The sequence below is a fragment of the Pelophylax lessonae genome (genome assembly GCF_965119305.1).
Source record: "Pelophylax lessonae genome assembly, chromosome: 7".
Classification (NCBI taxonomy): Eukaryota; Metazoa; Chordata; class Amphibia; order Anura; family Ranidae; genus Pelophylax; species Pelophylax lessonae.
Genome location: NC_138774.1, coordinates 144,999,052 through 145,023,475, shown reverse-complemented (window position 1 = coordinate 145,023,475; position 24,424 = coordinate 144,999,052). Strand labels below are relative to the sequence as shown.

Sequence of the window (24,424 nt, the reverse complement as noted above, 5' to 3'; positions counted from 1 at the left end):
AAACTGTGGCCCTCCAGCTGTTGCAAATCTACAAGTCCCATCATGCCTCTGCCTCTGGGTGTCATGCTTGTGGCTGTCAGAGTCTTGCTATGCCTCATGGGACTTGTAGTTCTGCAACATCTGGAGGGCCACAGTATGTATATCCCTGGTCTAGGAGGAGGAATGTCCTCACACACCCACTAATAGTAGATAATGTGAACAAACCCCGAGTCCACGTGACTCTTCCGCTCTCATTTTCCATATCTTTCTACCTGACTCCTCCAGCAGTCCCACTGAGCCCTCGTATACTTCTCTGTTAGTGTTCCCCGCCCCGCCACGCCCCCTCCATTACGGCCTCGCCTCCCGCTCCCACACGGATACATACAATTCCTCCGCTCGCTGGCACAGCTCTCGGCGGACGGTCACATGGCTCGGAGATGCCCGATCACATGACCGTGACGTCACGTGTTGGAAGTAGTCGCTACGTACAGTACAGGCAAGATGTGGCTGAGACCGGAGGAGGTTCTGCTGAAGAACGCCTGGAAGCTGTGGGTGACCGAGACCTCCAACCCGTACTTCGTGCTGCAGAGGAGACGGGGCTACGGGGAGGACGGAGGGGGGCTCACAGGTACTCCATCTCCTCTGTACAGCTCCACATCTGGCGGGCTGGGCTGCTGACGTGGTGACTGAGCTGTCCACATCTGTCAGGCTGCCCACTCATTAGTGACCATTGGAAGTTACTTCCCACCAGGCACCTGACTGTCCTTGTCACTGTGCCATCATATATCCTATATTAGAGGTGATGGCTATGCATGGCCTTGTAGAATAATGGGAGGGATAGGGACTGGCATTGCACCCCTCCCCCATCATTCTGCTTACCTGGCTGCAGAGTCACTGACCCAGAACCGGGGGGGGGGGGGGGGGCACCTCCACCCAGTCACATCGATCAGCCAGAACTTTATGACAAAGCTGAGATGCAAATATGTAACCGAAGGGACGTGTGTTCTGTGCTCATAACATACAAATGGGAACACAATGCAACTGCCAATGAAGTGACAGTAAACCTGCAGCAGGCGATCTGCAGTTTATTATTTAATCAGTCCATAACTGTCATTTATGTGGCTGCACAGAGAACCCACAACTGCCAATGAAGGGACAGTAAACCTGCCGCAGGCGATCTGCAGTTTATTATTTAATCAGTCCATAACTGTCATTTATGTGGCTGCATAGAGCGCACACAATTGGCAATAAAGTGACAGTAAACCACTGGTGCGGCACAAAGTGACTATTAATCAGTCTGAAAATGTCAGTTTGTGTCTGAATCAAACCACACTTACAAGAGCTGGGCTTTAAAGTATGACTTAAAGCGGAGTTCCACCCTAATTTGCATTTACAGTAAACCCCCCTCCATCGCGGGGGATACGTTCCGGACCCACCCGCGAACAGTGAAAATCCGCGAAATAGAAAGACCCTATTTAAATACACCCTAGGCATGTTTTTATAACTTTCACTGTACTTTTACAAGCATTTTAAGGTCTTTAAACACACTTTTAAAACAATAGAAACACATTTTAAACACCTAAAAGATACTGAGAGACAGAGCAAGAGCAATGGAAAACCCAAAAATATTTAATTAAAGCGGAGTTCCAGCCATTTACTCACCTGTCCAACGGTCCAGCGATGCGGCCGCTGGAAGCCTCGATCCTCTCCCTCGGCGCCGGCATCACTGCTGTGGGCACCCGGCTGTTACAGTTTGCGGCTTCACAGCCGGGTACCCACTGCGCATGCGCGAGTCGCCCTGCGCGCCGTGATTGGCCGGCAATCTTCTGGGACCTCTGACGTGTCCCAGAAGATTGCAGGGAGGGAGGGGGAGAGGAGAACTTCCGCTCAGGGCGCCGCGGCGCTCCGAGCGGAAGTGGGAGCGGGTACCTGTCAAAACTAGGTACCTGCTCCCCCCCCCAAAAAATGACATGCCAAATGTGGCATGTCAGGGGGTCAGGACTCCCTAAAGCGGAAGTTCCACTTTTGGGTGGAACTCCGCTTTAACAATGATTTAATTAGTAAAATAATATTAATAGGTCTTACAGAAAAAAACACAATATACCGGGACTGCAAAAACTGAACTGCGATATAACGGGAGTTTACTGTAAATCTGCATGTGCTGCTGATCACTCCGCCATAGTGTCATTTTTTTTTTTATATAGTACCATTTCTTCTAAAAAAGATCCACTTCCGCCCAAACCCGGCCGCGGCGTAGTACGTCATATCCTTTTTCTCAATGGCTCCTGGGATAGCAGTGTAAGCAATCCCAGGAGCCAATGGGCATCCTCCGCGGCTAGCATTGTGTTACTTCTAAAGCAGAAATGACGCGATGCTAGGCTCTATTGCTACGGCCGTGATAAAGTCCCACTGCACATGTGCGAGATCGGGAGGTGCTTGCTGGGTAGCCGGCAGCACCTTATTCCGGAAGAGACTCCTAGTGGGCTTCGGATGCCCACACTCAGGATGGACACTTGCTGGATCAGAAGACTACAGTGAGTACTCACACTTTTAATGACACAGAAAACGTTGACACATGCAGCATATGCCGATTTCCAATACATATTTGGCGACTATCATGGGGGTGATTTAAAAAGAAAAAAAAAAAAAGGCTGGAACTCCGCTTTAAGGCAAAACTTTTTTGGTTTTGTTTTGGATAGAGTGGAGAGGAATTAGAACATCTGTTAGTTTTTATTGCTTTTTTTTTTTTTTTTTTTTTTAGCGCAAAATCTAAAAACTACAGAGGTTATCAAATACTACCAAAAGAAAGCTCTATTTGTGGGGAAAAAAGGACATCAATTGTATTTGGGTACAGCATTGCATGACCGCGCAATTATTAGTTAAAGCAAGGTAGTGCCGAATTGCAAAAAATGGCCTGGTCATTAAGGGGGCAAAACCTTCCGGAGCTGAAGTGGTTAAGGAGATTCTCCCCTCCCCTATTTGTCCTGTTTACCATTATCATCGAAAGTAAGAAAAACAAAATCTCACATTTTGGGTTGTCCCCAAAAAAGTAGTGGAGAGGAATTCTTCCCCTGGGGACACTAGTTCTGGTAACCTGGGGGTCCCCAAAAGATTCCTTTTAATTTGCAGAGAATTCCTCTCACTTCCTGTTTTGGCTATCGGACAGGAAGTTAAAATAAGTCTCCCCAATGGGACACAGATGGCAAAAAAAAAAATTGACAGGGGTTATAACCATTCCTAATTCTACCCAAAAAAAAAGTTTTGCCTATATAGTTCTACTTTAGCCCAATGTTTACACTGGTGTGAGTTGTCATGCAATTTGACAGTTCCAAATCGCATGACAAGTCACACCCCATTGTTGGGAATGGAACCATTCATATCGCAGCAATTATGAAAAGGGTTCCTGCAATACTTTTTACAGATTTTTCATTGCGACTTGCATAGACTCGAGTTAAATTAAAGCTGGATACACACTATCCAACTTTTGTGGTTAGATTTCCTTCAGATTTACCTTTTCTATGTAGTGCAAGACCCTGCCTGACTGCATACAAATGTAAAGTGTTTAGGTTTGACCTCATATTATATGGTTTTAATAAGTCTAAAGGAAAAAGTCTTCAGAAAATCTTAGTGTGTATGGCCCATAAGTCCCAATGAAATCCGTAGTGCAAATTGCACTTTGTGGCTTTGAAATTGCACTGAAGTAGCGTGATGCACCGGTGTGTACTGGGTCCAAGTCCAAGCAATGGAGTGTGGAAGACATCAAGGGAAAAGAAGGTTACACTGTAATTCGCAGCTCCTAAACCAAATCTAGCAGGATCCAACAGAGCGCTGAATTATTAAATTGTAACAACATTTATTTATAAACATTATATCCACTTAAATCAAAGCAAAGAACCAGCACTTCCCAAGTAGAAGGGTAATTCCACACAATGGGGCTGATTTACTAAAACTGGAGAGTACAAAATCCGATGCATGGTATCCAATCAGCTTCTAACTTCAGCATGTTCAATTAACCACTTCAATACCAGGCATTTTTACCTCCCTCCTGCCCAGGCAAATTTTCAGCTGCTGTTGCACTTTGAATAACAAATGCACAGTCATGCACCACTACCTAAACCTAATTTTTTATCATTTTGTTTGCACAAATATAGCTTTCTTTTGGTGGTATTTAATCACCAATGTGTTTTTTTTTTTTTTTTTTTTTTTTTTTGCTAAATAAATATATGAAAAATGCTTAAAAATTTGAAAAAAACTATTTTCTTAGTTTGTTATAAAAATTTTGCAAATAAAAATTGCCCTGCATAGATTTAGCCCAAAATGTATTCTGCTCCATTTCTTTGGTGAAAATAACCAAAATCAGTGTTTTTTAGTCTGTAGGAGTCCACACACTGTGGTATATAACTGAAAATTGATCAATCCTGATGTACTGAGCTTTCATGAGACTCTAAAATGCCAGGACTGTAGAAAAAACCCCAAATTACCCCCTTTTGGAAAGTAAATAGTCTAAAGTATTTAGTAAGAGGCATTGTGGGTTTTTTTTTTTTACATTTTTTTGAAGTTGTAATATTTTGGAAAATGAGGGAATTAAATAAATAAAAATAATTTTTTTTTTTTTTTTTTTTTTAACATACTGTCACCAGTGCAGTACATCGTCGTCATTTAACTGGTGTGGCAGTGATCAGGGACACAAAATAACGGTATGAAAAAAAATAAAAAAAATATATATATATATATATATATATATAAATTTTTTTTTTTTTTTTGTACCCTGCATCCAATTCGCATGATAGTAGAGCGTGACCGGCTTCTAATGGAGCCAGTTCACACATCACCGGAGCGGCCACGGTCCGCATTGAAGGCTCCTGTGTGTCTTCTGGTCCGATTCAGGTGCGAATTTAGGCTGAAATTTGGACCTGATTCACACCTGAATCAGTAAATAGGGATGCATTGGACCCCATGCTGTGATCTGCGGGCGCAGCATATGTAAATGGAGCCGAGCAGCTTGAGCAGTGTGGAGCCAGACCTGCCCATACAGACATTGGTGGCATCTGACAGCCTCCTTCTCTCTCTCTGGGGATTGTAACAGAGATCGGGATGTGGGCAGGCACAATATTTCGGAGGACCCGCCTCCATTGACAAGTGTACCCAGGTAGGAAATGACCCAGCTTATGAACCAGCAGATTAGAGGGATTCTTGATTCCTTAATCCCTCTGTCATCTGCTTGTTTTAAAGCCAGAGGAGGAGGGTCCTCTGAAATGTTGGGCCTGCCCACATCCCGATCTCAGTTACAATCAGGTGCCAGCTGTGTCTCTCTGGTTTATCGGGTCTGGCTCTGTGTCACAGCACTCTGTCTGCTCACGGTGTATGGAATGACCCTTCTATTCTGGAAGCTGCTGGTTCTTTGCCTTGATGTGAGGATATTCTGTTTATATATATATATATATATATATATATATATATATATATATATATATATATATATATATATATATATATATATATATAAAAAAACATTGTTACATTTTATTAATTCAGCACTCCGATTATTCTGTTTTCCTTTACAAATAACTTTATAACCACTAACGCTTCAATGGACGCTACAGCTCCTTAAACTTGAGTTCAGGAGCTTTTGGTATTTTCTTGCCAAAGCTCCTAAACTAAACTCCTAAAGCCTATGTGTCCATGTACACATAGGCTTTTAGGATTGTTTAGGAGCTGCTACATTTAGGGGAGTTCAACATCCCTCTCCTGAACGCCAAAGAATAACAATCAAAATAGGAACTTTTTAACCACCAGACGCAAAACAGCAAAATTGCTTCTTCCCGTGGCTAGCAGGAATCATAGTCTATGTGTACATGAAGCCGTAAAGGGTATAACATTGATTATCTCTTTACAATGGCCTCTGTAAGTCTGTGGGATATAGTAGGCAGCAAGAAAACATGTTGTCCCTGAAGTTGATCTGTTGAAAGCAGAAAAATGGGCATTGCGGTTTGTTTTGTATGCAGTTGTGTAGCTGCAGACCTGTCAGGGTGCCCATACTTAACCGTGTCCACAGCCAAAAGTGGTTTAGTGGACACATGAGCATCAGAACTGGACCACAGAGCCATGGAAGGGGGTTGACGTGACCTGATGAATCGGGTTTCTTTTTACATGAATGACCGGGTCCGTCTGCACTGCTTAACTGGAGAATAGATGGCACTAGCACGCAGTATGGGAAGTAGATAAGCCGGTGTGATGCTTTGGCCACTGTTCTCCTGGGAAACCTTGGTCCTGCCATTGATGTGGATGTTACTTTGACACGTACCACCTACCTAAACATTGTTGGTGACCAAATAAACCCCTTGATGGAAAACCTATTCCCTGATGGCAGTGGTCTCTTTCAGCAGAATAATGCAAAAATGGTTTGAGGAACACAACAAGTTAGAGGTGGCCTACAAATTCTCCAGATCCCAATCCAATTAAAGTGGTAGTATCACGATTTTTTTAACTACAGGTAAGCCTATGATAAGGCTTACCTGTAGGTACAATTAATATCTCCTAAACCGGCACGGTTTAGGAGATATTTGCAGTGCATGCAGCCGCTCACACGAGCGGCGCATGCGCTCTGAAGGTCCCGCATGCGCGGGAGTGACGTCATCGCGGCTCTGGCCAATCACAGCGCCGGAGCCGCCGAACCCGGAAGAGACGCCGTGCGATCATGTCAGCGCCCGCAGCGGTGTCCGGGGGTCTGTGACGGGGCTTCGTTCTAAGGTAAGTAATTCATAATGAGCTAGTATGTGATGCATACTAGCTCATTATGCCTTTGTCTTGCAGGGTTTGTTTTTTTTTTTTTTTTTTTCCTGGGTTTACAACCGCTTTAAGCATTTGTGAGATGTGCTGGAAAAACATGTCTGATCCATGGAGGACTTACCTGGCAATTCACAGGGCTTAAAGCGGAAGTAAACCTATCCATTTAACAGTTTTAAAAAAACAACTCCCATTGGTTGTGCTCTCAACCAAACTGTCGAACCCTCCAGTGGCTGGCGTCATAACTGATCACATGTGCAGCATGATGGCAGCTGTAGATTAAACAGAGGCCAAGATGGTTGCTTCCTTGACTGAAAGTAGGGTTTACTTCCACTTTAAAGGATCTGCTACTGACAGCTTGGTGCCAGATACTACAGCATACCTTCAGAGGGCTAGTGGAGTTTTATATTGTGACAGGTCAGGGTTGTTTTGGTGGCCTACTCAATATTAGGTGGGTCATTATAGTGGTATAGCTGATCGGTGTATATAGTGCTGCAGACCTCTATACACACACACACACACACCTTAAAGGCACAGGGATGCACGTGATGCGCAGCAAAGGCATTCAGTGTGTCCCTGCACCCAATTCAATCAACTGTACAAAAAAGTGTCATCCACCCCAACCTAAAACTAGCCTTTGCAGTAGGGTGCACATGGAAGGGCAATGCACATCACAAACAAAAGATTTCCCAGCGCACTTACCAGCTAGCCTGCAAGACAACCAAATTGATCCTGTCTAACAATTAGGTTGGGGTGGTTGCCATTTTTTTTTGTGCATATAGCATACACAGGGCATGTACACTTCTATCAAAAAGTTAAAGGAAGTGGCAGAGATCCGGAACTAGGAATGAGCATGGGTGTGTTTAACCACTTAACCACTTTAGCCTCGGAGGATTTGGCTGCTCAATGACAAGGCCACTTTTTTCAACTTGGCACTCCGACTTTAACTGACAATTGCGCGGTCATGAAATGCTGTACACAAACAAAATTTATGTCCTTTTTTCCCACAAACAGAGCTTTCTTTTGGTGGTATTTGATCACCTCTGCACTTATTTTTTTGCGATATTAATAAAAAAGAGCAAAAGTTTCGCGAAAAATTTACATTTTCTACTTTGACGGTTAAAAAATATCCAATATATTCAATTTTTGTCATATATTTAGGCCAAAATGTATTTTTTTTTTTTTTGGAGGTATTTGATTACCTGTGCGATTTTTTTTTTTTTTTTTTTTTTTTTTTTTGAAAAAAAAGAGCAACAATTTTGAAAAAAAAACAATATTTTTCACATTCTGATATATATATATATATATATATATATATATATATATATATATATATATATATATATATATATACCATTCCCCAAAAAAATAATTTATAAATCAAAATTTTTTAACATTTTATGCCAATTTGTTTTCTGCTACATATTTTTGGTAAATAAATTCACAATAAGCATATTTTGATTGGTTTGCTCAAAAGTTATTGCGTTTACTAAGTACAGTAAAGATTTGTCATTTTTATTGTGTTTTTTTTTTTTTACTAGTTTTTGCAGCGATCTGCACATTTTTTTTTTTTTTTTTTTTTACTGCGACATTGCAGCGGACAGATCGGACCCCTAACTTACATTTTTGACACTTTTGGGGGGACCAGTGACATTCAGTGTTAAAAATATGCACTGTTACTGTAATAATGGCACTGGCAGGGAAGGGGTTAACATTGTTGGTGATCAAGGGGTTAAATGTATGCCTCATGCTTACTGACGTGTGTGGGGGGAGGGGGTTCTGTGACAGAGACAGCTATGCTGAATCCTGTGATCTCTCCTTGTCTGTCACAGAGAAGATCAGCCTGCTTTGTTTACACAAGCGGGTGGATCTTCTCACACTTTCCCCGACGATCGGGGAAGAGAGGCGGTGATCGCCGCCTCTCCTCCTCCGGCCGCTGAGACAGCTAGGAGTCCAGCGACGTAGGACTACGTCGCTGGACCCAGGGCTGCCACTGTGCCGCAGTAGCAGCACAGTGAGCGGTCTGAAAGTGGTTAAGGACTGCCCCATGTATATTTACTGCGGAAGGGCGGCCTTTAAGCACAAAATCGCGTACCTGTACGAGATACCCGCTGTCGGCTCTGGGGCACAACGGGAGCCAATCAATGGGTCTAGCCGCCAATTGTTCGTAGGAGAGACGGAATGGCGGTTTGCTTATGTAAACAAGGCAGACCGCTGCTCTGTCACAGAGGGAGAGAGAGATCTTGTGTTCCTGCTAATCGGGAACACAGATGTCTCTATTCCTCCAGTCAGTCCATCCCCACACAGTAGGAAAGCACAGCCAGGGAACACAGTTAACCCTTTGAATGCCCCTGATGTTAACCCCTTCCCTGCCAGTGTCATATATACAGTAACAATGCATTTTTTCTTTTAGCACTGATCACTATATTATTGTCACTGGTCCCCAAAAAGTGTCAGTGTCAGATTTGTTTGCCGCAGTCTCGCTACAAATCTGTTATTGTCCCAGAAAGTACTGAGACAACTGGCTTGGCATGATAGCCAGAATACTAACATTTGCAGAATAAGTCAGCAATGGGAGTTTTAGGCATAGTTTTGACTTGTGGTTGGGGGTGATTAAAATGTGTAGTTGAGCTGTGTTTTTACGGCCCTCTCCCCCAACTGCTCCCCTTTAAGCTGCAAAGGAAGCAGAGGGGGGTGTACATATGCTGCGGTTTTGCTAAAAACTATGCCAAGGAGTTTAAAGGGTTAAAACAGATATTCAGGAGGGGCTAAAGTGAATCCTCACCACCTGTCGCCCTCTGAAGAGCATTTTAATGCAGATGGCTCTTCAGAGGGCTATGCAAGTATAAATGGGGCCTTAATGTTTCCGTAGCACAGGTGCCAAAAGGGTTACAGACAGAGTCTGTTGCCGGAAGGGCTTGTAAATACTTAATAGACTGTAGATCTAGTCGCTGAGTGTTATTAACAGCTTTCATGACTGTGTGTTACAGCTGGACTCAAGTAAACACAATTGCTATTGCTAGTATGTCGTCTTCTTTTTTTTTTTTTTTTTTTAGTAGAAGAAGCTTTATATACTGTACTTACCTACATTCTCATAGCAATTTCTTTGGTACATGGCCTGCAGTGCAAGCTCTTGGTCCACTCCCAGCAGCTGGAAAGTACTGAAAATAAAGCCAAGTATCAGGATACTGTAGGGATCAGCATTTATAAATGGCAATCCAATGGTGAAAAAGGAAGACATCGGATGCAACATAAGCCGCTGCAAAGATGGCAGCACTGGTGATGGAAAGCATAGACCTGTCCTCACTTGAAGAGGATAAATTAAGGCCCCATTCACACTTGAACTGAGTGTTTTTGGTCATTTTTCAGACTTTGTTTTGAGAGTTTGTAGAGGCATTTATGCATGATTCAGGCTTGAGCGTTTTGTCATTTTTAGCTAGTGGAAAGCTATACATACTAGGCAAGAAAACACACGAAAACCACACATTTGTGGGTACTCCCATTGACGTCTATTGGGACCAAAAGGCTTGATTAATAAGAAGCTTATGTACTTTTTCAAGTGACAAGCTTCAAGCGACACTACAGTCAGGTGTGAGCGCACACCATTGAATATAACTGAAATCTGTCGTGTCGTGTGTTGAAGTGCTTCTGGTGAAGCTTCAATTCGCTTAAATGTGAACAGGGCCTAAGAGGTCAGACTGGCAGTATTGCAAGTATGCTGTGCGCTATGGCAAGCTGTAGTTGAATACACATGCATGTGGCTGTAGATTGTTGGTGGTGTATGGTCATTAATCGCTGCATAATATGATTAAGTTACTAAAGCTGGCAGTTCTGTAGTTGGACTGCAACACATCTTTCATATTTATCATCATTTGTTTGCTTTTTTTACAGTTCAGTTCTGGGCCCTATAGATCTAGGCACATGTATTACTTTGTCCATGTTGCTAGGGACTTTCTAACCCTTGCAAAGTCCAAACTGCACCCCCTTCCCTCCTGATGCATCCCGTCCATTAACAGACAGCAAGGTGGCAGCTGTTTCACATTGGAAGGTGGTCTTAGCTCTGAGCGCTTTTCAGAGACAAGCAGCGGCAAGAGGAATCCAGAAGGTGAGGAGGATGTGTCCTCCTCTGCATTGCTCTTGCCTCAGTCCTATGTGCTGTCTGGTCTGTACCGGGTCTGGCTGTGATGTCTTGGCTGCTTTTCCATTTGCAACCTCTCCATTTAGTATCTATCTATCAGACCCTGTGCCTTTCTACATTGTGCTCCTCTTTTGCCTGTACTGACATCTGCCATGTCTTGCTGAAATACATGAGAGGCAAATTTGAATATCCTGAGACACTTTTCCCTCCTTTGACCAGTTGAAGTTTGTCACTGTTTGTTTTGAGTTAACACTGTGGCTTTTTCTTTGCAAAATTATTCCCAACATTGATCTGTCAGTGCTACAGAAATATACACCCCTGAAAAAGGAAGTATCTTCTGAAACGCGTTGACTGTTTTCTTGTCATTGCACCATTATGGTCCCAGCGTGACCAACACGGTGACCTCTACAGATCACTCTATTTGCAGTGTCGATATGTTGGGTTATCTTTTTGTCAATGTTTTATCTATAAGCCATAATGTATGGACTCTATGTACATTTCTCTGTGCTTTTTAGATACTTTGTTTAATATAACTATGTGATTGTATATGATCCACAATATTATTTAAACCCAATTGGCCTCTAAAGTATCTTTTTCCTGGGGGTTCTTCTCTCCTCATTGCCTCAGTCGGCTTGTCTCTGAAAAGCACTCACAGCTGAGACAAGTTTTGAGAGTGGAGAGGAGAGAGCGGTTTGTCAGCGATAATCATCAGCGTAGGGTGAGAGACGCCAGCTTCATCACACATCTCTGATCTATAGCTATATTGTGGGTTTACATATCGCTTGAATCTGGTGCAGACTGTAGCATCAATATATGTGAATGCATATTTTGTAACCTTTTTAAAAAATGCAGGTTGTAGCATTATGCTATGTGGATATTTTTTTTTTTCTAACTGCATCACTTGAGCTATGAGAAAAGAAAAGACAGTGAGGTCCCATTCACATGTTGCTAATTTAAATCATGGGCGTAATGCTCTCCATTCCAAATTGCTTGTCAATCACTGCAAAGTGCGTGTTTGGGTGCCATTATAGCGGTTTTCGTATGACAGGATCATGCGGCGAACCGCACGTTTAAAAATCTCATGAAGTGTGTCAATGAAAAGAGCTGCTTTTCAGATGACAAGCATTGGGGCAGCCCATTAAAACCCCAGGTCGTAGAGGGCAGCAAGGCCTTGCCATTGGGGATGCCAAGTAGGAGTCCCGTGATAGGAGTGGTCTGGGAGCCTTGTATCTGAGTGCAGGAGTTAGGTGCATAGCATCACAGTTTTCTTTTGGAGCATTAAAATGAATGGGCTGGCCCTATGCGGCACCCAGAATTGCGTGACAATCCTACTTTGAGAATTTTTTCCCGCTACATGGTATGTGAACGGGGCCTGCAGAGGGGAGAAGAGTGTTGCTGCAACCATCTAGTGGCACTTTTCCACTGCAAGTATCGGCTCAGCTCTACTCGGCCCTGCTTGCTTTTCCACTGCTGGTACCGCGTGGTACGGTGTTGGAATGGGTCGGTACGGTACGGTATGGTTTGCTTTTCCACTAAAGTAGTACTAAAGTTAAGTCGGTGGGATACTCTGACCAATCAGTGGCTAGTAGTGACTGCATGCAAAGGATTGTGGGATATGGTACCTCTTGGAACCACAATCGAGTAGGTACGGTTTTTGAGAGCCGTACCGTTCGGTTCCATGCAGTGGAAAAGCGCCGCCGTGCTGTACCGTACCGAACCGTTCCTACACTATACCATGCGGTACCAGCAGCGGAAAAGCACAAAAGGGAGCCGAACCGTTCGGTTCCATGCAGTGGAAAAGCGCCATAGGTGAGTGTGTATGTTTTTGTGTAACCCCACACTTTTTTAAAGAATTGCAAACATTTGATGTTGCATTTGGTTTGAGAAGATTGCTACTAATGTTGCAGCTGCACACATTGTTTACTCATGAGAGAAACAGTTTTTTAATGAAAACTTGTGTCCATTATATTTGTATTTATTTTTGAGTTTGAGAAGTATCATTTTTAACCACTTAAGCCACGGAGGATTTGGCTGCTAAAGGACCAGGGGTTTTTTTGCAATTTTTTTACTGCGTGACTTTAACGGACAATTGCGCGGTCGTGCGACGCTGTACCTAAACGAATTTGACGTCCTTTTTTTCCCACAAACAGAGCTTTCTTTTGGTGGTATTTGATCACCTGTGCGATTTTTTGATCACGCGCTATAAACAAAAAAAGAGCGTAAATTTTGCAAAAATAGCAATATTTTTTTTTTTTAGATGAAATTCCCCAAAAAAAAAAAGTAAAAATCTAAATTTTTTAAAATTTTTCGGCCAATTTGTTTTATGCTACCTATGTTTGGTAAAAAAAATCGCAAAAAGCGTATTTTGATTGGTTTGCGCAAAAGTTATCGCGTTTACTAACAAAGGGAAAGATTTTTGTCATTTTTGGTGTTTTTTTTTTTAACGCGTAATGGCGGCGATCTGCGATTTTTTTTTTTTTTTTCGGTACTGCGACATTGCGGCGGACAGATCGGACCCTTGACTGACATTTTTGACACTTTTGGGGGTACCAGTGACATTACTGCAGTAATCAGTGCTATACATATGCACTGTTACTGCAAAAATGACACTGGCAGGGAAGGGGTTAACTTTATTGGACAGGGAGGGGTTAAGTGTGTCCTAGGGGCGTGATTCTAACTGTGTAGGGACATTCCTATTGGTGTAAAAGCAAAGATCAACCGTTCTACATAGTAGAACGGACAGATCTTCACTTTTACACAGGGAGAACTGACAGGCAGCTTGTTTACACAAGCTGCTCTGTCTTTCTCCCTTCACAGGAGCGATCGCAGTGTGACTGGCGGACATCGAGTCCGCCGGTCACACGCACTGACTTGTCTGTGAACGAGCCGCGGCGGGCGCGCGCCCGCCCGCGATAGGCTCGCAAGTCAGTGACAGGCGAGTGACGTACCGATACGTCACTCTGCCTGGCCGGGGCTGACCGCCGCAGTATATAGTCGTGCGGCGGTCGGCAACCGGTTAAAGGAGTTGTAAAGTCAGAAGGTTTTTATCTTAATGCATTCTCTGCATTAAGATAAAAAGCCCTCTGTGTGTAGCAGCCCCTCTAACACTTACCCGAGGTCCCTCTCTGTCCAGCGATGTCCACGAGTGTCTCAGCCGTCCGTGATTCTCCCTCCTGATTGGCCGAGACACAGCAGTGGCGCCATTGGCTGATGTTGCTATCAATCAAAGTCAGCTAGCCAATCAGGAGAGAGAGAGGGGTGGGGCAGGGGTAGGGCCTCGTGTCTGAATGAATACAGGGAGCTGTGACTTAGCTTGGGTGCCCCCACCGCAAGCTGCTTGCTGTTGGGGCACTGAACAGGAGGGAGGGGCCAGGATGACGGAAGAGGTACCAGAGAAGAGGAGGATCCGAGCTGCTCTGTGCAAACCCACTGTACAGAGGAGGCAAGTATAACATGTTTGTTATTTTTACAGGAAAAAAAACAAGACTTTATAATCGCTCAAAGGCTGTATGTGTAATTGTCAGTAAAAAATATCCGTATTCTCCAAAAATAATCCATACACATCCACTACTTAGCAGCTGAGCAGAGCGATTTTCAGTCATTTTTATTTGAGTGTTTTAGAAACGTATTACAAGTATTTTACATGTGTATTCAGGTGTTTTTATTTTAGCCAATAGAAAACACTAGGGGGAGGAGATTAGGGGAGGAGAGCTGCGGTTTTTCCAGAAAACGTGCAACCAAATGCTTGTAAAATGCTCATGTTGAACATTTTTCAGGCGTTCCTATTGAAGTGTGTGGGGCCAATCTGCCTAAAAGAAGCTCATGTTCTTTTTTGGAGCGGAAAACGTTTTGCTACAGACATTGAAATGAATGGGATTTTGTTTGTTGAGCATGCTACAAGCTTCAAGCAGAAAATTGCTCAGGTGTGAACAAGGTCTTAAATAGTCCTGTAATCTATTTTTCATTATATCATTTTTTTACTGTGTTCTTCTGCCTCCTTGTAGCATCCTCCATGAGCTCCCGAACCGTTCCTTTTTCCTTTCTCTTTATTTTTGTGGAATGAGCAGTGTACATGTTAGTTGCACTCATGTGTACTGCTCTATGCACCCTACAAATCTCATAATCCATCTCCGAAGAGAAGATGGCTACGTTTCTACATACAGTGGGATCATGGAGAACAAACTCAGTCATCTTCTTAACATTAACCGGTTGCCGACTGCGCACAGTATATTTACTGCGGCAGTCAGCCCCGGCCAGGCAGTGACGTAGATCTACGTCGCTCGCCCGTCACTCCTTTTAGAGCCAATAGCGGGCGAGCGCGCGCCCGCTGAGGCTCGTTCACAGAGGAGTGCGGGCGTGTGACCGGCGGACCCGATGTCCGCCGGTCACACTACGATCGCCGGTACAGCGGGAGAAAGACAGAGCGGCTTATGTAAACAAGCCGCCTGTCATTCTCCCCTGTGTAAAAATGAAGATCAGACGGTTCTACTATGTAGAACCGTTGATCTTTGTTTTTACACTAGGAGACCTGTCCCACTACAGTAAGAATCACGCCCCTAGGACACACTTAACCCCTCCCTGTCCAATACAGTTAACCCCTTCCCTGCCAGTGTCATTTTTGCAGTAACAGTGCATATATATAGCACTGATTACTGCAGTAATGTCACTGGTACCCCCAAAAGTGTCCAAAATGTCAGTGAAGGGTCCGATCTGTCCGCCGCAATGTCGCAGTACCGCAAAAAAAATTGCAGATCGCCGCCATTACTCGTTAAAAAAAAAAACACCAAAAATGACAAAAATCTTTCCCTTTGTTAGTAAACGCGATAACTTTTGCGCAAACCAATCAAAATACGCTTTTTGCGTTTTTTTATTTTTTTTTTTTTAACCAAACATATGTAGCATAAAACAATTTGGCCGAAAATGTTAAATTTTGATTTTTACATTTTTTTGGGGGGGGAATTTCATATAAAAAAAAGTGAAAAATATTGTTATTTTTGCAAAAATTACGCTCTTTTTTTGTTTATAGCGCATGATTAAAAAATCGCACAGGTGATCAAATACCACCAAAAGAAAGCTCTGTTTGTGGGAAAAAAAGGACGTGAAATTAGTTTAGGTACAGCGTCGCACGACCGCGCAATTGTCCATTAAAGTCACGCAGTAAAAAATCGCAAAAAAACCCCTGGTCAGGAAGGGGGTAAAATTTTCCGGGGCTTAAGTGGTTAAATCAGATTAGAACAGTAAAAACAAAGCAGATTGGAGTGCAATAGAAGGTAGTTTGAGTTAAGAGATGTGTGGGAATGCTTTTTCTACTTTATTTATTTTTTTTCAATATTTATACTCACCTGGGTGGATTGTCCCCCGATGCCTCTACACTGAGAACTGAGCAATCCAACACCGCCGATCGTTTGGTTCTGATAGCTCTCATAGCAGAGAGCTGCTCACTGGAGCGCTGGTCTGTGGAGGGGTAGGGAGCGGCCAGCTCAGGCTCTCAGCGGCTCCAGGCACCTGGTGGATCTCAACTTCCATTGTTGCAATGACGTGGTGCCTGGACTGACTTCTGTGACCTCAGTAGAGGGCAGACTTCAGCCCGCTGTCTGTTGAAAATGGGTCACAGGAGTGCAAAAGGGATTGTACTCCTGTGATCCATAGAAGTGCAGCCAAATGAGCTTTAGCTATACATCTCCTTTAGCCCAGGTTCGCAGTGAGGCTGTTTTGAAATCGTGCGAGTTCAGCTGAACTCTCAAGATTTCAAGTCAGCATTTCAGACTGACTTTGGGGACAATTTCACAGACCTCTGTGTGGGTTTTTGCGCAGATGTCTATGGAAATCGCCCCCCCAATCTCCAGTTGTGCAGAAACTACTTTTGGGAATCAGTGCAGCACCGCAAAGTCGGTGTCGCAGCAATTCGGACAAATCCCATTTCAAATCAGACCAATGTGGACGTGGGCTTAAGAACACTTAAATATAGTTTTTTTTTTTTGTTTTTGTTTTTTCCTTAAACCAGAGTTTTGTGTCACTCTAGGTAACATGATGTTAAAAAGGTTTTTGCACATTATTTTGAAGATGTTGAATTTAGTTTTTATTTTATCTTTTATGTAAATTTGGGTGGCATTATACTTCACAATGTAACATTCTAAAGTGAGAATCAGCATGGATTACTGTGAACATACAAAGATATTCATGATTGCACTTGTTTATGATTACTTTATCACAAAATAATTGACAAGGGGTGCTTGTGATATTTTCTTATCCCAGCCGACACATGGGGGTGTCTTTATTTCCATTGTAAGATCAGGTGGGTGGTTCATGTTTAGAGTACAGGCTGGCATGTGTTGTGTCTACAGAGATGCAGAAACAGTAGGGCTCTAGTGGTGTTTGGCAGGCATGAAAAGATGGCGTGCCAGCTTTGCTGTGGCATATTTTTTGTAATACAAATTTGACTCATTTGTAGTAAATACCTCTCTATTAGCGAACACATTTCTTTGCAGCCATTACAATTACATTGCTAAGCTGCATTGAAAGATCTAGCTGTAAACATTGGCAAAATAACTTTTTTATATTGCTGCAATATTTCTCAGCAAGTTTATTTCCATAGTTTATAAGCCCAGAGCAGCTTTTCACAAAGTAGACACTTTTATAGTCAATGGGGGTAATTCAGTGCAGTATTTGTGGCAACTTTTTGGTTGTGTGGGCATAGTCTGAAGCTGTGCACCAGATTCATGATACTCATGCGACCTTTTCATTTTTACTGATGTGTGTGAATATTCATGAAGCACTTATCTGCGACAATTTTACTTTTGCAACAAATGCTAAAATACTGTTATACATAAGGAAAGTGGGGGTAAATAAGACCTTTTCTATGCTCGAATAAACTGTATCGCATTTGTAAGGATTGTGTCACAGACCAAGTATTCTGACTCGGATTGTTGTGATAGTGATCTAACCCTTGTGAGACCTCTGTGCCTGGCCTGTATAAGCAGATACGGTCACTGCAGACAATCCTCCTCAGATAGCTGAACTCACCAATACTGGTTTCATCCAAAAGCTGGTTTATTCTGAACATCACACAACAGGAATACAGCAGAATGAATGGATTTCAGTATCATGCGTTCCAAAGATGATGCTTTCCTTAGCTTAGCATGTGGAATACAAGAGTCCCTATTACATGAGGTAAATGCAAGCAGCCATGACACAGGAAATACAGCAAGAGCAGGGGGTGGAGTTTACATACAAGGAAATGACGTATCATGCTTACAGGCAGTGCTGGGACAAGGTCATATGGTGCCCAGGGCGAAGATGGCAAACTGCGCCCCCCCCCCACCCCCCCGCAGTTCAGTGTTCTTACAGAGTGCCAAAATATGCCCGGTATAGAAGTGGTTAACTGTCCCAGGAACCTCTTATGGCAAATGGACCCACCGTCCAGGAAACAAATACACAGATGGTCCCCAAAATACAAAAAAGTCTTGCTCGTAGTAGTCTAAAAATCTTTAAAAAATGTATTTAAGGTATACAATATTGCACTTATAGCTAGAAGAACATGTCATTTCATTAGGATCAAAACAAGCTAGCTGGCTAATCGCAGCTACCTGTCCTTCCGGGATTCGAGAAGCGCCGTGACGTCAGCTGACGGAGTGATGTGCTGATGTCACCATGGTACCGGTCACATTGGTACTTTGTGTTTATCACTGGTGTTTGACTCAATTTGTATTATGCAGCATGAGGGGGTTAATGTATTGCGCTGGTCACTGATACATTAATGACCAGTGGCAGTTAATTAACCCCTTTGTGCTGCATTAGTGGCACCAGTGTCAGTGTTACTGATGTATCAGGGACAATACATTAACCCCCTCATGCTGCATGTTACAGAAATTAAATGATAGAGAGGTGAAGGGAGAGAGCGGTGGAGGGAGAGAGAGCGGTGGAGGGAGAGAGAGCGGTGGAGGGAGAGAGAGCGGTGGAGGGAGAGAGAGCAGTGGAGGGAGAGAGAGCGGTGGAGGGAGAGAGAGAGGAAGGGAGAGAGAGCGGTGGAGGGAGAGAGAGCGGTGGAGGGAGAGAGAGAGGAAGGGAGAGAGAGGAAGGGAGAGAGAGGAAGGGAGAGAGAGCGGTGGAGGGAGAGGTGGAGGGAGAGAGGAAGGGAGGGAGAGAGAGCGGTGGAGAGAGCGGTGGAGGGAGAGAGAGAGGGGGGAGAGAGAGAGGAAGGGAGAGAGCGGTGGAGGGAGGGAGAGGGGGGGAGAGAGAGGAAGGGAGAGAGAGCGGTGGAGGGAGAGAGAGGGGGGAGAGAGGGGGGAAGGGAGAGAGAGAGAGAGAGAAAGAGAGAGGGAGGGGGAGAGAGAGAGAAAGAGAGAGGGAGGGGGAGAGAGAGAGAGGGAGGGGGAGAGAGAGAGAAAGAGGGAGGGGGAGAGAGAGAGAAAGAGAGAGGGAGGGGGAGAGAGAGAGAAAGAGGGAGGGGGAGAGAGAGAGAAAGAGAGAGGGAGGGGGAGAGAGAGAGAAAGAGAGAGGGAGGGGGAGAGAGAGAAAGAGAGAGGGAGGGGGAGAGAGAGAGAAAGAGAGAGGGAGGGGGAGAGAGAGAGAAAGAGAGAGGGAGGGGGAGAGAGAGAAAGAGAGAGGGAGGGGGAGAGAGAGAGAGAGAGAGAGGGAGGGGGAGAGAGAGAGAAAGAGAGAGGGAGGGGGAGAGAGAGAGAGAGAGGGAGGGAGAGGGGGAGAGAGAGAGAAAGAGAGAGAAAGAGGGAGAGAGGGAGGGAGGGAGGGAGAGAGAGAAAAAGGGAGAGAGAGAGAGGGGGGAGAGAGAGGGGGGAGGGAGAGAGGAAGGGAGGGAGTTACATCAGAGTACTCACTGGGAAGCAGAAGGGAGGGAGTGGATGGATGGGATAGATGAATGGATCAGACTGCATCTTTCCTCTTCTGGTGCTTGGTGTTCAATCTTCCAGCCCACACATCTTCTCTGATGCAGTCAGGCAGAAAACTGTCGGGGAGTGTGGGCGGGGCAAGCACAGGAGGGGAGGGCGGGAGGAGGAGCAGAAGGAGCTCTGTCTCCTCTCCTGTTTGTGGGGGAGGGAGGGGGGAAGTGTCAGCGCAGCGGGCTCTATCTGACTGATCTGAAATGAAAGGATGAAAGGCTGGACTGCTCTAAGGCTTGTGCCGAGTGCAGGAGCGCACTCGGCACATCGTTGCAGGAGGTACAGCAATCACACACAGTTGTCCTTTTTAGAAGTGCACTTCACTGCGCCCCCCTCCCTCCAATAAATTGTTCCGCCCTGGGCACCCGCCCCTTTCGCCCCCCCCCCCTGTACCGGCTCTGCTTACAGGAGGAACAAGAGCACTCCAAAAAAGGCCAGAAGGGGCAGCAAATACCTACCCATAGAAAAATACATGGTAAATAAATCACAGAATATACTATGTAAATTGCATCTACAATAATGAGAATATTAACTGTGTAACAGCACACCAAGCTCTTCCGAGACAATTCTGGGTATGCATGTTTCCGACACATACATTAGGGCTCTTTCACACGGTCAGCCTCCGTAGGCTAAACACAGATCCCCGCTGAGCAGGCAGGTGACAGCTCCATATCCGCCTGTAAAACATATATATCACCTTTCCAGCGTTTGCATTGAAGTCTATGGGGCAAAAACGCCTGTAATCTGCCCAAAAAGAAGCTCATGTACTTTTTGGAGCGTCAGGTGTTTTGCTCAAGGTGTCAGAACACTCAGATGTGAACAGGGGCCATTGAAATGAATAGGATTTGTCTTGTTGGGCGTTTTTTTAAATAATCCTTAGAGCTGAAAAACGCCCCAAAATGCCTACATGTGAACGTAGCCTAACAAAGTTCTTGCTAGCTCTGAAAATAATAGTCTGCTTTTTTTATTTTTACCTAGGTCTTCTTGTGGGAACTCTTGATGCAGTTTTAGATTCAACTGCTAAAGTAGCACCATTCAGGATTCTTCACCAAACGCCTGACTCCCAGGTCTACTGGTCCATTGCTTGTGGTGAGTACATGTGGAGCATCAAGTATGAAGACTGCAATTACTGTATAAAAGGCCCATGAAGGCTGGTTCCCTCGCTGTCCTGTTGACCCCTGGCTAAATTACCCTGAGTCTTTGGCTCAAATATCCTGAGTCACTGACAATGAATAAATGTGCAGATGTGGGGTTTTCACTTCAATTGCTGCATGTTTGTTCCAGGTCAGTGACTTAAATTTAAATGATTAGCAAGGAAAGATGTTATATTTATTTTGACAGGTTTATTTTACTACTCTTCAGCTCCAATAAAGTAAACGGAAGGTATTGTGGTGATGTAAAACAAGGTACCTGTTACATTTTTTTAAGTCTTCCTTAAAGTAGAAATAAATTCTTGTATTTACAGACAAGGAAGCTGCTATCTTAGCCTCTGTTTGATCTGCAGTTGCCACAGTGCTCTACACAAGATTGGCTAGGACACCAGTCATTTGATGAGCTGACATAAGCACATTAGTAACTGTAAGGTTAGCTTCACACCTAATGCGTTTTGCAGTGCATTTGCCGAAATGCTCTACAGTCCATTTAACATTGGTTATTATGGGTCACGTTCCTATCTGTGCAGTTTTACACCAGTGCGTTTTTTGGAAAGGTGCTGGGAATATATAAATTGCATCAAAAATGCATGTTTGCATACTTTTTTTTTTTTGGTGCATTTTCCTGCATGACAACAGACACCTTGCAAAAATAACACATTCCAAAAATGCCAAACTCATTAAAAACACGCATTAAAAATGCAAAATGTGCCAGAAAACGGGCCTCAAAAGCACATCATCTGCATACGCATAGATGTGAACCTAGCCTTACAGTTATTATTCAGGGCCTTGATAGTAACTATTTTGGTAAACGGGTTCAATGATACACCGAGATGAAACAAATCCTCCTATGTAAGTTGTACCTGATAATTTACAGTCATTTGTCCTGTACAGCCTTCAACACAAAGATCAGCACAAAAGCGGGCTGGATCTCTTAGAAGCAGAAAGCAGGGGGCAGGGATCTGAATTCACACACTGCACAGCTCAGACAAAAGAACACTGAGCCTGATTGGAGGGAAAGGAAAAACACCACCTTCTTACTCTACACCGAGAAGAAGCATAGCTGTGAATATCAGTCATAGGCTATGTTCTGATGCTCTCCCGTCTTCTCACCTTTTTTCTCTTGGTGTCTGGAAAAGCTGCGACTCATGCCGATTAACAGGCAGCAGAGACAAATGACACTCAGAGCTTAGTAGAGAGGCAAGTACACAGTATAGAGGGGATATGCTTTGTACATATTTCATGTCTGAGGTCTACAACCAGGGCTGCTGTTAGAAACCACAGGGCCTTGTACAGCCCACTTGACAGCCCCCCCCCCCCACAGTTTACTATGCTTCTGTTATGAATGAACACAATGAGTGATCAGTACCAATGTTGTTCATTCAGGAAAGGAATATGGCATTTTTACGGACCCTTCCTTCACTCTTCCATCCTGAAGAATCCTATTGTATGCTTGCAACTGCCAGCTTGAAGGAGAGGGGGTGAGCTTGCAGCACTGTGGGGGTAGGGAGGCCTGGGGCGAAGTGTAAATGTATGGTGTACAGGGAGGTGATCATTGTGGTGGGGGGGGGGGGGTAATTTACTGGAATCAATCTCCTGTATGGCTCTCTCTATATCCGCTGAAAGCTGGCAGGAGGGAGAGGAGATGATGGCAGATTTTGGCAGCTGCAGAGACAGCCATACAGGAGATCGGTTGCTGCCCCCCAGGCCTGCCGATCACCCTCTTTGCCCACATCTGATTCACCCTGCTAGTGACTTAAAATCTAAAGTGGGTCATTGAATTTTTGCTTAAAATAATTTTGAAGTCTTGTTTAGTTTGTTTAAAAAAATAAAAACATGTTATACCTACCTGCTCTGTGTAGTGGTTGCGCACATAGCAGACCAGATCCTCCTCTTCTCAGGTCCCACACCGGCGCTCCTGGCTCCTCCCTCCTGCCAGGTGCCCACCTAGCAAGCAGCCAAAAAAACCTTTTTTGCCTTTACAGCCACTTTAATGGTACATCCAACAAAACGTTCTCTAATATAAGCAGCCATTTGGAGGACTTGCAGCTGAATTACGGAAAAACTAAAAGTCCTCCCTTACAGCGCGGCTGCTCCAGCTCTGCAAGATTTAGGCTCCATTCACACTGCTGCGACTTGTCAGGCGACTTGTCAGCCTGACAAGTCGCGGCCCCTCGCGGTCCATTGACTGGTACAGGACCCGTTCTAATAGGAGAGACACAAGTCGCTCCGACTTAGAAAAAGGGTCCTGTACTACTTCGGGGCGACCTGGAGGCGACTTGCATTGACTTCCATTATGTGAAGTCCGTGCAAAGTCGCGGTGCACGGGACTTCACAGGTCGCCTCCGAAGTCGTGCAGGAGTCGTGCCACTTCAGTGTGAATGTGGTCTTAATGGCTTGTTAAGTTTGGGTAGACGTTAGAGCATATTTACTCACCTGAACCTCCACTTAAACTGTGCTCCTGTCTGCTCTGGAAGTAGACTGTCCCTTGGTGTCCTCCCCTCCATTACAGGGCTACAGCCCCGGCATTGGTCTTGATGACATTATAGGAACCTAAACTGCCAAAGGACAGAGGAGCCTGTGGGAGTGGCGGATCAGGTAAGTAAAGCTGCTTTTCTCTTCCCTACACATAAACAAGCAGTTAAACCTTGCAGACATAGCTTCACTGCAAAAAAGGATTTTTAGTTTTCCCCTTTAGCTTTATTTATTTATTACTGAATTGTGTTTCTTTGGCGTTTTTTTTTTTTTTCATTTTGTTTTACCAAAGCAACAACAAATAAGCCTGATAATTTTGACTGTTATTTGAAGGTAGGTTTTAGTGACTAACACAGAATAGTACTTTTTTTCTCATGTAAAGTACACCGCATACACAACAGATTGTGTTTCTCTTGAATAGCTGAGTCACTCTCAGTAAATATTGGAAAAGCCTTTGCAGCTTTTATACTTCATTAATGTTTGATGCCACTGTGTGCTTCTGTAGCAGGAAGAATTTCAATTCTCTTTAGGAGTAAAATAAGTGATCTCTCCAGTAACGTGGAAGTTTGGGAGGAGCATAGAGCACTTAATGGCTGCCAGCATATTTTCATGACAGATTTCCATTTCATTTAGTAGCAAAGAACTTTAGCATTACAGTAATGATTATGTGGCACCTGAAGTGCAAAGATATGATGATCTTAAAACACAGTTGTATAATAAAAAAGGTTTTCTATCAAATCCTTTTGACCACTTTGTTCTGTAACACAGAGGCGTCTCTTCTAATGGATCTCCCATTATCAGAAAAAAGAAACCTGCAAGTGAAACGGTGATTGCAGTGAACAGGACAAATAGGGAGAGAGAGAATCTCCCTAATGGGGGACACAGCAATAAAACTGAGAGGTGTTGTAATCCTTCACTCTATCCAAACCTTTCTGGCACACAGAACCTTTTAAAACTGTTTGTAAATTCACTATTGGGACTCGTGCACAATGGGCGTT

The 24,424-nt window shown here is 44.1% G+C and overlaps 1 protein-coding gene across 1 annotated transcript in view; it reads left to right on the top strand.

The window, feature by feature from the left end:
* The first annotated feature begins 445 nt into the window (after nt 1–445).
* The window catches only part of TBC1D8B (TBC1 domain family member 8B), a 93,374-nt gene continuing 69,395 nt past the window's right edge, over nt 446–24,424 (top strand). Inside the window, exons 1-2 of the mRNA XM_082264319.1 lie at nt 446–607; nt 20,779–20,889. Of these exons, the coding sequence (XP_082120445.1) occupies nt 481–607; nt 20,779–20,889 (238 nt within the window). The 5' untranslated portion in view covers nt 446–480. The remainder of the gene's footprint in view (nt 608–20,778; nt 20,890–24,424) is intronic.